Here is a 15,162-nt window from a genome sequence, read left to right as displayed (position 1 = left end):
GACTTGCTCAAATGAAAATGCCCAAATTGAATGAAAGTTGCGTACATATCTGAGGATCACTCACGTAAATTGGCATAATTTTCTGAGTTACCTACAGGGATATTTTGCCCAGATTCGTGACAGCAAAGAAATCTGTTTCTGCGCAGTAATCCAAATCTAGTATGAACTTTTCTATCAACAGACTTAACTTGGCACAACAAAACACAAAACTAAGATAAGGAGAGGTTGCTACAGTAGTAAACAACTTCCAAGACACAAAATAAAAACAAAGTACTGTAGGTAAAAACATGGGTTGTCTCCCATAAGCGCTTTTCTTTAACGCCTTTCAGCTAGGCGCAGAAAGTGTGTATCAAGTATTATCGAGAGATGGTGTGTCAACCTTACCTTGGGTTTTATCCTTACCTTTCTTATTGTTTTTCTTTCCCTTTGGTTTAGGAAATATATGATTTCCCCCCGGTATAGAGGTGAATTTCGAGTGCCTTCTCCCACATCAATGACTTGCTCCCAACTAGTTTCGGTAGGATCTTCCGAATGTGAGTTTTCCTGTCCCTTACACATTCAATAACAAGATAATCAATGGATACCGTTCTTCCAAGAATGGTTGTATGCACACCTGCAGCTATTCCCTTAGGAATTATAACAGAGTTATCAATGAAAGTTATTCTTCTCCTCCTTCTCGACTCCCCAAAGTTTCAAAGATTTATAAATGCTCTCAGGCATAAAGCCATTGAGACATAATATCACAGTAGGCATAGAGAAACCTGACTTGATCATTATTAGTAGATCTGATCCAGATTCTACGATTGCTCCTTGTTCTCACAAGGATTAGTTTAACTCTCTGCATTAGTTAGGCCTTACAAAGGAGGGAGGATCCAGGTGGCACGTAGGGTGGCGTTCGCAAGTCCTAAGCGGGATGTTCCTAGGATCAGCTTCATGTTGGTTTTTGGCACTTGTTGGGATCGGCTTACCCGAGCATAGTGCACGTGGCCGCAAGGCCCAGCTTTGGGAGTAGGATGATCCGATTATCGGTGAAAACCCTAGATCGTGGCAGATCTCATTAGCTTCATCTTAGTCAGCAGGACCACCAAGTATTCGTACACCCCGTGCGGATCATGGGTGGGTGGCTCTTTAGGCGATTCACGGGATAACACAAGAGCCGATCGAGGCTCGTATTCGTTTACATGTATGCCCTATAAACTAGCGAGGCATCCTCATCACCTTCACGACCGGGTATAGGTCGGGTGGCACGCCCTTGCACTTCGCAACGCCGCGTGTGACCAGAAGAGCATTGCGGGCCGTCGCTCGGAGGGGTCTCAGCCAGCCGCAGCTCTAGGCTCTTCCCGGCTCTACGGTGTTGACAAGGCCGCTGCCCGCCGGTGGGTTTTGGCAGTCAACAGAATCACGCGCACGCGCAGTATCTCGATCCCCACCACGCCGCATCGTTCCTTCCATAGCGCTCGCCCTCTCATCCGAAATCCCCAAGCGCGGTTGCATCCGCCATCCACCTAAATCCATCTTCACGTGATGAATTATTCTAGGCTTTGCCGGGCAGGCGGGGAAGGCCACTAGGAGGCTCTCACCGGCGACAACACCGACCTCATCGCTGCGCATCTGGACGTTACCTACACCGTCCGACTTGCCGCATGTTCCAGGGAGCTCTACGACCGGATCAGCAAGGATGAAGGTAAGATGCACCATTGGGATGAACCCTGCCTGCTGATGCCTCCGCCTGCTTATTGGTTCGATGAACACTGGGATTGGTCGACAGCATCTCGTCTGCATGATACCGTGTCCTTTTGCTGAATATGAATGAACCGTTGCTTGCAATGAATTAGTAGTACTAATTAGCCACCAACAAACATAGTATGCTCAGTATGTGATTGCATTCCTGAATTAGTAACTCTACGCCACTGCAGAATATGGATGTAATTAACCAGTATCTCAAAAGATAACGTAGCACTATGAAGGCACCCTTTTTGATAACATTTTACACCCATTGTTTCATATATAACTAATTGATTTTTCCTCCAAAAGGAGGACGAGAGACCCCCGCCATCTGCATCAGAGAGATGCATAAGGACTTTCATAAGTATATGACTTAACGATCACATCCTTTATCTGAATATGAATGAACCGTTGCTTGCAATGAATTAGTACTAGTCAGTCATCGGCAAACATAGTATACTCCGTATGTGAATGCATTCCTGAATTAGTAACTCTATGCAAGCTGCAGAACATGGATGTAATTAACAAGTATCTCAAATGTTAACGTAGAAACAGAAAAATAGAAGAAAATCGTTTGTAATTACATGCGTAGCTTATATTTTCTAGAGATCGGGGAAAAAGCCTTGATTGGATGTACCTACATGCAGATCAAACAGTTCTTTGTTTATATCGGTGAACAATCTGCAAAATGGTATAATTAATTTTGTTTTTGATACATTATTTCTCCCATTTTCTTGAATAGATTTCAGTTTCCCACAATTATCTTTGATTAGTGATTGTGACGTTCCCTCATTCAAAATAACTCAGGTTATCTTTTTCCTAATTCAGTGTTATTTAAGTTTGAGTAAGTTTACGACTAATATCTACAACCTCATATATATATAAGATTTAGCACCTGCAGGCCTAACAAAGTTAGCTGCCTGTAGTCCCCTGTATAGTTCTTTCTTTTTGCTTTCTCGGTTTTTCGTAGCCTTGCTACAACCCTGTATGCTCTAATATATAATGATGCACGACTAGGCATGTGTTCGAGAAAAGAAAATCTAAATATCTTTTGTAATATATGAACCTATATTGATGTTTTAGATGTTGGTAGTATAATTTTCGATAAACTTGAACAGACTTAAATCGAGTTTAACTTAGCACAACCATATGGCGTACCTTTTTTAGAACGCGAAAATGAGGTAAACAAATACCATGTGTACCCTTTACTATCAATAGTAGAGAAGAGATTATGAACCTTCAACTCTAAAATGCAAATTCTTCTACTGAATGGATAGCTGCATCTTATACCTATTTTGCAAATGTTACCAGACTTGGGGTTAGCTATAAAAAGGCATTTCTTTCTTGTCAAGCTTAATGCACTACCAACACAACCAAAAGTCCGAACTGATCGCAAGGGCGGCAATCCACTTATACAATTCAACACCCCCTCACGTGTGATGGGAGACAAGTCAACACGTGGAAAGACTCAGAGGTATAGCTCAAGAGGCATATACGTGGACTCCGAGGGGGAAACAACAATTTTAGGATAAATTGCGAAAGCCAGGACTCGAACTCGAGACCCTGGCTCTCACACCATGTCAAGCTTCATCGACTAGCCAACGCAACCAAAAGTCCGAACTAATGGAAAGGTCTAGGCAATCCACTTATACAGTTAAACATTTCTTACCCTTCGGGTGGTCACAGGGAAGCTCTCTAATAGATCACTTAAGACAAAGGGAATTAACTACAGCACAGGACTTAAACTTAAGATGATATATATTTGTCAAAATTTGAATGTATCTATATGCCTTCACTGTCTAGATACATCTGAATTTGGACAAATCTCAGACACTTTCGGTGGGGCAGAGGTAGTATATAACTGTGTATACACTAACTAGTGTCTAGTTTTGGCGAAGTTAAGACTAGTTTCGTGGGATGGATGCAGTATAACTAATATATTGGACACTCGATTTGAACACATGAATGACCAATGTCCTTATCTTACATAGTCGTATTTATACTGTGAGCATGAACGATGAACAATGCTGCTGTTTGAATATGGTTGCCGGTAACACCCTATTCGTCTCCATTTCTAATATTGCGAAAACCCGATGCTCCCGTTTGTAATCCCGCCACCGGTGGTGGATGATCGGCGAGTACGCGTGGTTCCTCGCTCCATCTGCCGATGGCAAGGGATTGATGATCATCCTTACGAGTAAACAACATTGGGATTGCCAATGCTGAAGTACCTCCTGACATTCCCTATGCTGCTAATGGGCTTCAGCTACGGCAGTATCCTCCTGTTGCCACCTACGTATTTGAGCAGGATCCCTTATCTAGTGCACGTGCAGGAGACTCTCTTTGGAGGCAGGTTAACAGCCTCGGCGACCACTCTTTGTTCTTTGGACTCAATTACCCGATCATTGCCAACCTGAAGAAGCGTGAATCCAAAGCTCCTGATGGCACATTGGTTCCATTCATGAGGAAAAACTGCGTCTACACAGCATACCGGAAGTTTCTTCATAATCAATAACCAAAAATTTTGCGCTGCAACCTCCAGCCAGATGAAGGTGAGACTGTGGGAGTTATCAGCCTTCCCAGAGATGGTTGGGGTAGTGTCCGACAAGCGACTATGTGGTTTAAGCCTGCTTTAAACATTGCCCGTTCGGTGTTACCTTTAAAAAAACACTGACACACTTTTTTATTATGTTTGAAGTGTTGAGAAGTAGTACACTGTTTTTAGTACGTACTAGTTTGAATCAGTTTATTTGAACACTGCCCTGCTTTTGTATTTCGTGCTGCCTTCATATTATAACCCATGCATGGCTGTTTTAGGATTGACTTTATTTCAGCACTATAATTACAATGTGTGTACGTCCTTTATAATATAGCCACCTCTTGTTGATCATACTCATGAGAGGACCATTCCTATTTTTTTCGCCGCTAAAGGGTAAAGTACATCCCTGGGGGCAGTGATTCTTGCTGCAGGCCACTAAACATGCATCAACTACGAGCAAGGAAGTAGACGAGCGACCTAGGTGACTGTGCGGAACCCACTTGTGGACCAAAGAAAAAACATGTCAATACGGAACAGATGTACATACGACAACTCCTATATGATATGTGTATGTACGATTGAGCATCTGGAGGTGTGCTGCCACCTGCTACCTCACACGAAGGGTTTGGATCTTGTGTTTCGTACACGGATCGGACTGAAATTGTCATGTGCATAGCAAGGTTCATGTCAATAAGGCTGAGTTTGGCATCTAAGTCTAGGCAACAAATACTTTTGGGTTCCAACGGCCATCTACATGGTATTTGCTATTGGCCTACTTGCTCCGGCTGTCGAAGCCCAATAACTAGAAATGGGCCTTTCTGCTCATGCAATGTCGGCCCTTTTCTAAAGAACCACAGATCCTATGATTGGCAAAAAACAAAAACACGGAGATTCTACATAAGTTGTTTGTATTTATTTTGAATTATTGGGTTAAAATTTTTGAAACTGCTCATGGCCAATATGAACATCCTTGATCGCTCCACACCCACATGGATCACGGTATTTTTAAAAATTCATAAAGTGGATTTGAAATTTAAAACATATCCTAATAATTCCATGATTTATATTCTATTAAATTGCAAGATCTTGGAGCGAAAGAGCTTGTATTAGTCTGCAAAAATAATACAGATAAACCTGTCATTAACAAGAAATGAAGGTTTATCGTCCAAAGAGGATGCCATGTGGGACCCATGAGCCAGCAGCGTCCTCAACATTTCAAATGTGGTAGGATATCCAAAAAAAAGAAGCAAGTATCCCGAAAATAGGGGTCAAAAATAAATCATAGAAAGGAAACATTTATAGTTCAGAGAGTCTGACATGTGGGACAGATCTGCCAGCAGCATCCTCATCATTTCAAAGTCGGCAGAGGATCAAAAGAAAAAAAGGCAAATAGCCAGAAATTAGGGGACAAAAGTAAATCCAACAAAGGAAACTTTTATTCTTCATAGAAGATGACATGTGGGACCGACCTGCCATCATCGTCCTCATCGTTTCAAAGGCCGCAGGGGATCAAAAGAAAAAAGGCAAATATCTAGAAATTAGTGGTAAAAAATAAATCCAACAAAGGAAAGGTTTATTGTTCATAGAGGCTGACATATGGGACCCATGAGCCAGCAGCCTCCTCAATTTCAAAGGCGGCATATGATCGAAAGAAAAAGGCAAGTGACCAAAAATCAGGGGGTAAAAAAAATCCAAGAAAAGAAACTTTATTGTACATAGAGGATGAAATGCGGGTCCCATGAGCCAGCTACTTACTCAACGTTTCAGAGGCGGCATGAGATCGAAAGAAAAAGGAAAGTGACCAAATATCAGGAGCAAAAAATAATCCAAGAAAAGAAACTTTTATTGTACATAGAGGATGACATATGGGTCCCATTTTACAGCAGCGGTCTCAACGTTTCAAAGGCGGCATGAGATCGAAAGAAAAATGCAAGTGCCAAAACATTAGTAGCAAAAAATAATCCAAGAAAAGAAACTTTATTGTACATAGAGTATGACATGCGGGTCCCATTTTTCAGCAGTGGTCTTAACGTTTCCAAGGGGCACGAGATCGAAAGAAAAAGGAAGTGACCAAATATCAGGAGCCAAAAATAATCCAAGAAAAGAAACTTTATTGTACATAGAGGATGACATGCGGGTCCCATTTTGCAGCAGCGGTCTCAACGTTTCCAAGGCGGCACGGGATCAAAAGAAAAATGAAGTAGCCAAAAATCAGGGGTAAAAATAATTCCAAGAAAGGAAACTTTTATTCTACATAGAGGATGACTTGCGGGACCCACGAGCCAGCAGCTTCCACAATGTTTCAGAAGCGGCATGATACCGAAAGAAAAAGGCAAGTGACAAATATCAGGTCCCAAAAATAATCCATGAAAAAACGTTTATTGTACATAGAGGATGACATGCGGGTCCCATTTTGCAGCAGCGTTCTCAACGTTTCAAAGTTGGCATGAGATCGAAAGGAAAAGGCAAGTGAAAAATATCAGGAGCCAAAAATAATCCACGAAAGAAACTTTTATTGCGCATAGAGGATGACATGCGGGTCCCATCATGCAGCAGCGGTCTCGACGTTGCCAAGGCGGCATAGGACCAAAAGAAAAAGGAAGTAGGCAGAAATTAGGGGGTCAAAAATAAACTCCAAAAAAAGAAAGTTGATTGTACATAGAGGATGACATGCGGGTCCCATGAGTCAGCAGCTTACTCAACGTTTCCAAGGTAGCAGGGTATCAAAAGAAAATCAGAGGGTGAAAAAAATCCAAGAAAAGAATCTTCTATAGTACATAGAGGATGACATGCGGGTCCCATGAGCCAACAGGTTCCTCAACGTTTCAAAGGTGGCATGAGATCGAAAGAAAAAGGCAAGTGGCCAAATATCAGGAGCCAAAAATAATAATCCAAGAAAAGTAATTTTTATTGTACATAGAGGATGACATGAGGGTCCCATTTTGCAGTAGCGGTCTCAGCGTTTCGAAGTCGGCATAAGATGGAAAGAAAAAGGCAAGTGACAAATATCAGGAGCCAAAAATAATCCAAGAAAAGAAATTATTGTACATAGAGGATGACATACGGGTCCCATTTAGCAGCAGAGTTCTCAACGTTTCCAATGCGGCACAGGACCAAAAAAAAGGAAGTAGCCAGAAATCAGGGGGTCAAAAAAATCCAAGAAAAGAAAGGTTTCAATTGGGCTGCATCTGGCCGTCTGGGCCTTCGAACTATCCTGCTGACGCCTTTGGACTCGTACAATTTCAGCCCACTCCAAAACAGGAAAGTCCTATGCTTCACAAAAACAAAAAACAAGGAGATTCAACATATAATTTTGTTTATTTAAAAATAAAGATTTATTTTTTCCGTTTGCAATAGCTCAGAGCGAAATACACTGTTTATTGTCTGCAAAAAATCAAGATATCACATGTTTTTGTACGGGGAGGCTGACATCGGGGACCCATGAGCCAGCAGTGTCGTCAACGTTTTAGAAACGGCAGAGGATCGAAAGAAAAAATAAACCAAAAATCAGTTGGTAAAAAAATAAAAAAATAAACATTTATCGTTCTGAGAGGATGACATGCGGGACCCATGAGGCAGCAGCATCCTCAACGTTTCCAAGGCGACACAGGATTTTTTTAAAAAAGGCAAATAGACAGAAATTAGAGGTCAAAATAACTCCAAGAAAGGAAAGGTTTATTGTTCATAGAGGCTTACATGTGGGACCCATGAGCCAGCAGAATCCTCAACGTTTCAAAGGCGGCAGGGGATCAAAAGAAAAAGGAAGTAGCCAGAAATTAGGGGTAAAAAATAACTCCAAGAAAGGAAACTTTTATTGTTCGTAAAGGATGACATGCGGGCCCCATGAGCCATCAGCTTACTCAACGTTTCAAAGGCGGCATGAGATCGAAAGAAAAAAGGCAAGTGACAAAATATCAGGAGCCAAAGATAATCCAAGAAAAGAAACTTTATTGTACATAGAGGATGACATGCGGGTCCCATTTAGCAGCAGCGGTCTCAACGTTTCAAATGCGGCTTGAGATCAAAAGAAAAAGAAAGTTGATTGTACATAGAGGATGACATGCGGGTCCCATGTGTCAGCAGCTTACTCAACGATTTCAAAGGCGGCATGAGATCGAAAGAAAAAGGCAAGTGACCAAAAATCAGAGGGTGCAAAATAATCGAAGAAAAGAAACTTTTATTGTACATAGAGGATGACATGCGGGTCCCATTTGCAGCAGCGGTCCCAACGTTTCAAATGCGGCTTGAGATCAAAAGAAAAAGAAAGTAGCCAGAAATTGGGGGTAAAAAAATCCAAGAAAAGAAAGTTGATGGACATAGAGGATGCCATGAGGGTCCCATGAGCCAGCAGCTTACTCGATGTTTCCAAGGCGGCAAGCGATCAAAAGAAAAAGGAAATAGCCAAAAATCAGAGGCTGAAAGAAAAATCCAAGAAAATAAACTTTTATAGCACATAGAGGATGACATGCGGGTCCCATGAGCCAGCAGGTTCCTCAACGTTTCAAACGTGGCATGAGATCGAAAGAAAAAGGCAAGTGACCAAATATGGGGAGCCAAAAATAATTCAAGAAAAGAAGTTTTATTGTTCATAGAGGATGACATGCGGGTCCCATTTAGCAGCAGCGGTCTCAACGTTTCCAAGGCGGCACAGGACCAAAAGAAAAATGAAGTAGCCAGAAATCAGGGGGTGAAAAAAATCCAAGAAAAGAAAGATTTCAATTGGGCTGCATCTGGACATCTGGGCCTTCAAACTATCCTGCTGGGCCTTTTGACTCGTACAATTTCAGCCCACTCCAAAATAGGAAAGTTCGGATTTTTCTAAAAAAACAGGAAAGTCCTATGCTTCTCAAAAACAAAAAACAAGGAGATTCAACATATAAGTTTGTTTATGTAAAAATAAGATTTAATTTATCCGTTTGCAATAGCTCAGAGCGAAATACACTGTTTATTGTCTGCAAAATAATCAAGATATCACATGTTTCTTGTACGGGGAGGCTGACATCGGGGACCCATGAGCCAGAAGCGTCGTCAACGTTTTAAAGGCGGCAGGGGATGGAAAGAAAAAAATAAACCAAAAATCTGTTGGTAAAAAATCCAAGAAAAGAAACATTTTCGTCCTGAGAGGATGACAAGCGGGACCCATGAGGCAGCAGCATCCTCAGCGTTTATTGTTCATAGAGGTTGACATGTGGGACCCGTGAGCCAGCAGCGTCCTCAACGTTTTAAAGGCTGCAGGAGATCGAAAGAAAAAATAAGCCAAAAATCGTTTGGTCAAAAAATCCAAGAAAAGAAACATTTACCGTTCTGAGAGGATGACATGCGGGACCCATGAGGCAGCAGCATCCTCAACGATTCCAAGGTGGCAGGGGATCAAAAGAAAAAAGGAAAAATATCCAGAAATTAATTAGGGGTTCAAAATAAATCCATCAAAGGAAACTTTTATTGTTCATAGAGGATGACATGTGGGACCGACCTACCAACAACGTCCTCATCGTTTCAGAGGGGGGAGGAGATCAAAAGAAAAAGGCAAATAGCCAGAAATTAGGGGTCAAAAATAACTCCAAGAAAGAAAACTTTTATTGTCCGTAGAGGATGACATGCGGGACCCATGAGCCAGCAGCTTACTCAACGTTTCAAAGGCGGCATGGGATCGAAAGAAAAAGGCAAGTGACAAAATATCAGGAGCCAAAGATAATCCAAGAAAAGATATTTTATTGTACATAGAGGATGACATGCGGGTCCCAATTAGCGACGAGCGGTCTCAACGTTTCAAATGCGGCTTGAGATCAAAAGAAAAAGAAAGTTGATTGTACATAGAGGATGACATGCGGGTCCCATGAGTCAGCAGCTTACCCAACGTTTCCAAGGCGGCAGGGGATCAAAAGAAAAAGGAAATAGCCAAAATTCAGAGGGTGAAAAAAAACCTAAGAAAATAAACTTTTATAGCACATAGAGGATGACATGCGGGTCCCATGAGCCAGCAGATTCCTCAACGTTTCAACCGTGGCATGAGATCGAAAGAAAAAGGCAAGTGACCAAATATCAGGAGCCAAAAATAATTCAAGAAAAGAAACTTGAGTGTACATAGAGGATGACATGCGGGTCCCATTTAGCAGCAGCGGTATCACCGTTTGAGAGGCTGCACGGGATCGAAAGAAAAAAGCAAGTGACCAAATATCAGGAGCCAAAAATAATCCAAGAAAAGAAATTTTATTGTACATAGAGGATGACATGCGGGTCCCATTTTGCAGCAGCGGTCTCAACGTTTCCAAGGCGGCACAGGACCAAAAGAAAAATGAAGTAGCCAGAAATCAGGGGTGAAAAAATCGAAGAAGAAAGATTTCAATTGGGCTGCATTTGGACATCTGGGCCTTCGAACTATCCTGCTTGGCCTTTTGACTCGTACAATTTCAGCCCACTCCAAAACAGGAAAGTTCGGAATTTTCTAAGAAAAACAGGAAAGTCCTATGCTTCGCAAAAACAAAAAAACAAGGAGATTCAACATATAAGTTTGTTTATGTAAAAATAAAGATTTAATTTATCCGTTTGAAATAGCTCAGAGCGCAATACACTTTTTGTTGTCTGCAAAATAATCAAGATATCACATGTTTCTTGTACGGGGAGACTGACATCGGGGACCCATGAGCCAGCAGCGTCGTCAACGTTTTAAAGGCGGCAGGGGATGGAAAGAAAAAATAAACCAAAAATATGTTGGTAAAAAATCCAAGAAAAGAAACATTTCGTTCTAAGAGGATGACATGCGGGACCCATGAGGCAGCAGCATCCTCAGAGTTTATTGCTCATAGAGGCTGACATGTGGGACCCGTGAGCCAGCAGCGTCCTCAACGTTTTAAAGGCGGCAGGAGATCGAAATAAAATATAAGCCAAAAATCATTTGGTTAACAAAATCCAATAAAAGAAACATTTACCGTTCTGAGAGGATGACATGCGGGACCCATGAGGCAGCAGCATCCTCAACGATTCCAAGGCGGCAGGGGATCAAGGGAAAAAAGGGAAATATCCAGAAATTAATCAGGGGTTCAAAATAAATCCATCAAAGGAAACTTTTATTGTTCAGAGAGGATGACATGTGGGACCGACCTGCCAACAGCGTCCTCATCGTTTCAAAGGGGGCAGGAGATCAAAAGAAAAAGGCAAATAGCCGGAAATTAGGGGTCAAAAATAACTCCAAGAAAGGAAACTTTTATTGTTCGTAGAGGATGACATGCGGGACCCATGAGCCAGCAGCTTACTCAACATTTCAAAGGCGGCATGAGATCGAAAGAAAAAGGCAAGTGGCAAAATATCAGGAGCCAAAGATAATCCAAGAAAAGAAACTTTATTGGACATAGAGGATCACATGCGGGTCCCAATTAGCAGCAGCGTTCTCAACGTTTCAAATGCGTCTTGATATCAAAAGAAAAAGAAAGTTGATTGTACATAGAGGATGACATGCGGGTCCCATGAGTCAGCAGCTTACTCAACGTTTCCAAGGCTGCAGGGGATCAAAAGGAAAAGGAAATAGCCAAAAATCAGAGGGTGAAAAAAAACCCAAGAAAATAAACTTTTATAGCACATAGAGGATGACATGCGGGTCCCATGAGCCAGCGAGGTTCCTCAACGTTTCAAACATGGCATGAGATCGAAAGAAAAAGGCATGTGACCAAATATCAAGAGCCAAAAATAATTCAAGAAAAGAAACTTGAGTGTACATAGAGGATGACATGCGGGTCCCATTTAGCAGCAGCGGTATCACCGTTTGAGAGGCTGCACGGGATCGAAAGAAAAAGGCAAGTGACCAAATATCAGGAGCCAAAAATAATTCAAGAAAAGAAACTTGATTGTACATAGAGGATGACATGCGGGTCCCATTTAGCAGCAGCGGTATCACCGTTTGAGAGGCTACACGGGATCGAAAGAAAAAGGCAAGTGACCAAATATGAGGTTCCAAAAAAAATCATAGAAAAGAAAGTTTTATAGTACATAGAGGATGACATGCGGGTCCCATTTAGCAGCAGCGGTCTCACCGTTTGAGAGGCGGCAGGGGATCGAAAGAAAAAGGTAAGTGACCAAATATGAGGTGCCAAAAAATCCAAGAAAAGAAAGTTTTATAGTACATAGAGGATGACATGCGGGTCCCATTTAGCAGACAGCGGTATCACCGTTTGAGAGGCGGCAGGGGATCGAAAGAAAAAGGCAAGTGACCAAATTTGAGGTGCCAAAAAAAACTCCAAGAAAAGAAAGTTGATTGCTCATAGAGGATGACATCCGGGTCCCAATTAGCAGCAGCGGTCTCAACGTTTCCAAGGCGGCAAGGGATCAAAAGAAAAAGGAAGTAGCCAGAAATCAGGAGGTCAAAAAAATCCAAGAATAGAAAGAATTTAGTTTCATAGAGGATGACATGCGGGACCCATGATCCTGCATCATAAACGGCTCGATCGGAGAGCGTTGAACGAGATGGCGCGATCGAGAAACAAAACAATGCCAGAGAGGCTGCCATCTGGGCCCTACATCCCTCGGCGGTGCGGATTTACGTTGACTCGGCCGGCGAACCCGAGAATTCGAGATGCACCACGTCCCGGGCCACCATACGCAACGTTTTGGCCGTTTTCGTCGGGCTAGGTGGCCTCAAAAACGAGAAAAAAAACGTTTTGACATGCACAACGGACAGACCCAAAATCGTCGGCCATGGTACACGAGCAACCACGGCGCGACTTCAACTTCGTCGGCCATGGCAACTTTTCTTGTAGTGAAATGAATGGCTGAGATCAGTCGGCCTTGGGGAGGTTCTCCTCTCGTTTCCCTCTATAATTACCTGGGCGTAGAGGGGTACAAGGCACACAACACCAAAGCCTGAAGCAACAAGCTAAAAAGAGAGCCAACTACATTTCCTTCGACCTCGTTTGCCATAGGCTCTAGCAAGCTTTGAGGTCCCTATTTTTTTTCTTTTTTTGCCTTGCAATCATCATTATGTACTAGTATATTTTGCTATGCTTACATACAAGAGACTCTTAGAGGTGCAACCATGCATATGCACACATGTATTTTTTTTCATCGTTTCTTTGCTATGATGCGGTCTTCCTTACGATGTTTTTGGTTCTACTTATTGTAGTAAAGAACATGACAAATTTTTCATATGTAGAACAATGTTCTCTTTGTGTTTTTATATTATTTTCTGATGTTTTTCTTATCCTCTTATATGGAAATATAGATTTTTTCATCTTCCGGTCCTGAGTAATAATAATACAATTACACGTCTTGCAATAGCAACTTCTAATAATTTGAGCTCCTGCCAGATCTAGCGTATATTTCCATCAGTTGAGATGTACTCGAAGTGCATGCTTAACTTATAAATTATTTTAAAGAATTATTTCTTATGATTTGCAACTAAAATTGGTCACTAGATATTCATGCACAATGTTTCGAGTTAGTAATTTTTATTATGATTTTTCGTTTATTTTTATTCAGAATACCCTATAACAATCATGTTACATGTATTGCATGGATCTGAAATAACAAATATCTTTATTCTTTTTACAGTTTGTTTAGCCGATCATGACATCATACGACGAAGGATCCCCGGTCAAGGCACTTATTGTTGAGGATTCGGCTGTTGAGACCATGGTTCACTCCGCCATACTGCGTAAGTTCCAATGTGAGATTACTACGGCTAAGAATGGGAAAGAAGCAGTGCAACTATTCCTCGAGGGGAAGAAGTTTGACATTATTTTTTGTGACAAGGACATGCCCATAATGTCTGGGCCTGAGGTATAGTTTTCCATTTCTTTCATGTGGGATAAATAGCTATTTATTTTGCTTAAAAGTTTACTTGAAAATGTACTTCTTGTCTTATTTGGAAGGCAATTGAGAAGATCCGTGCTTTGGGAGAAATTCATGTGGAGATTGTTGGAGTATCAGTTGGTGATAATGCCCAAGAGGCATTCATGAGGGTCGACGCTGATGAATTTTTGCCCAAACCAATGAACATTGATGTTGTTGGGGCTATAATTCAGGAGGTCATCAAGAAGAAGAAGAATAACAACATGGTCTAAGCCTAGCCAAGTTTCCTATATAAATGGAGGTAATAACATGTTGAGCTTATATATGTATGAGCATGCCTGCTTTGTCCTATTTGTCTAGTTCTATCATATTTTCGTCTTCTTTCCAGGTTCATGTTAAAGATTGTGTTTAGCAAGAAGGATAAGAGAGGCTACCAATAAATAGGTTGAATCCATGTAATATGTATCTCCTTCAAGTTGAATGTATTAAATTTGGATTACTTGTCATGTGTAAGGTTCCTAGAAATCTACAAAAAAACTCAATGGAATTAGAATTAAATTAGGGATCTAGCTCATGGGGTCTCCTATCTCATCTAGAACCAGAACTTTTGCCAATCCGTCCGCGCCTTCTTTGGCATCTCAAAGTCAACGAATGATTCGCTGGCATTCACCTGCAAGGTGATGCTGCTGCCGACGACTAGAGACCCCTTCGACTTCTTGCGCCACACTCGCTCATGGAAGATCGCTAGCTAGATGGAGAAGTATGGAGGGTATCCTATATAGCACTCACATAGTGTCACGAATAGGCTGATTTGCTGAAGGATATGCGTCCCCATGTCCAAGATTTGGATGTTGTAAAAGTCGAGGAGGCGCTAGAGAATAGGCCAGGTGTGGAAGGAAATGTCGCGCTCGGTGAAGCTTAGGAAAATGATGAACTCACCCTTCTCCGGTAGGGGCACTTCCTCCATTCCGGAATCCTCGAATGGGTCATTCCTATTTGAGGGATGATCAGTGAGGTGGTGAAGGGCACTAAAGTCTTTTTCATCATCTTTGATCAACACCACGCTCTGTTGATCACCATGGCTAAAGAAGAGACGATTGGTATTGCAGAATGGAGCT

General features: G+C 41.9%; 1 protein-coding gene across 1 annotated transcript; it reads left to right on the top strand.

Moving 5' to 3' along the window:
* Positions 1-13,819: 13,819 nt before the first annotated feature.
* Positions 13,820-14,316, top strand: LOC124659730 (two-component response regulator ORR42-like). Its single transcript, XM_047197550.1, has 2 exons — positions 13,820-14,032; positions 14,125-14,316. The coding sequence occupies exons 1-2, from the start codon at positions 13,820-13,822 to the stop codon at positions 14,314-14,316; spliced, it is 405 nt and encodes a 134-aa protein (XP_047053506.1).
* The last annotated feature ends 846 nt before the right edge of the window (positions 14,317-15,162 follow it).

This window comes from Lolium rigidum, chromosome 6, assembly GCF_022539505.1.
Source record: "Lolium rigidum isolate FL_2022 chromosome 6, APGP_CSIRO_Lrig_0.1, whole genome shotgun sequence".
NCBI classification, from domain to species: domain Eukaryota; kingdom Viridiplantae; phylum Streptophyta; class Magnoliopsida; order Poales; family Poaceae; genus Lolium; species Lolium rigidum.
Note: the sequence above shows the minus strand (reverse complement) of the source record. Positions and strands in the feature narration are given on the sequence as shown.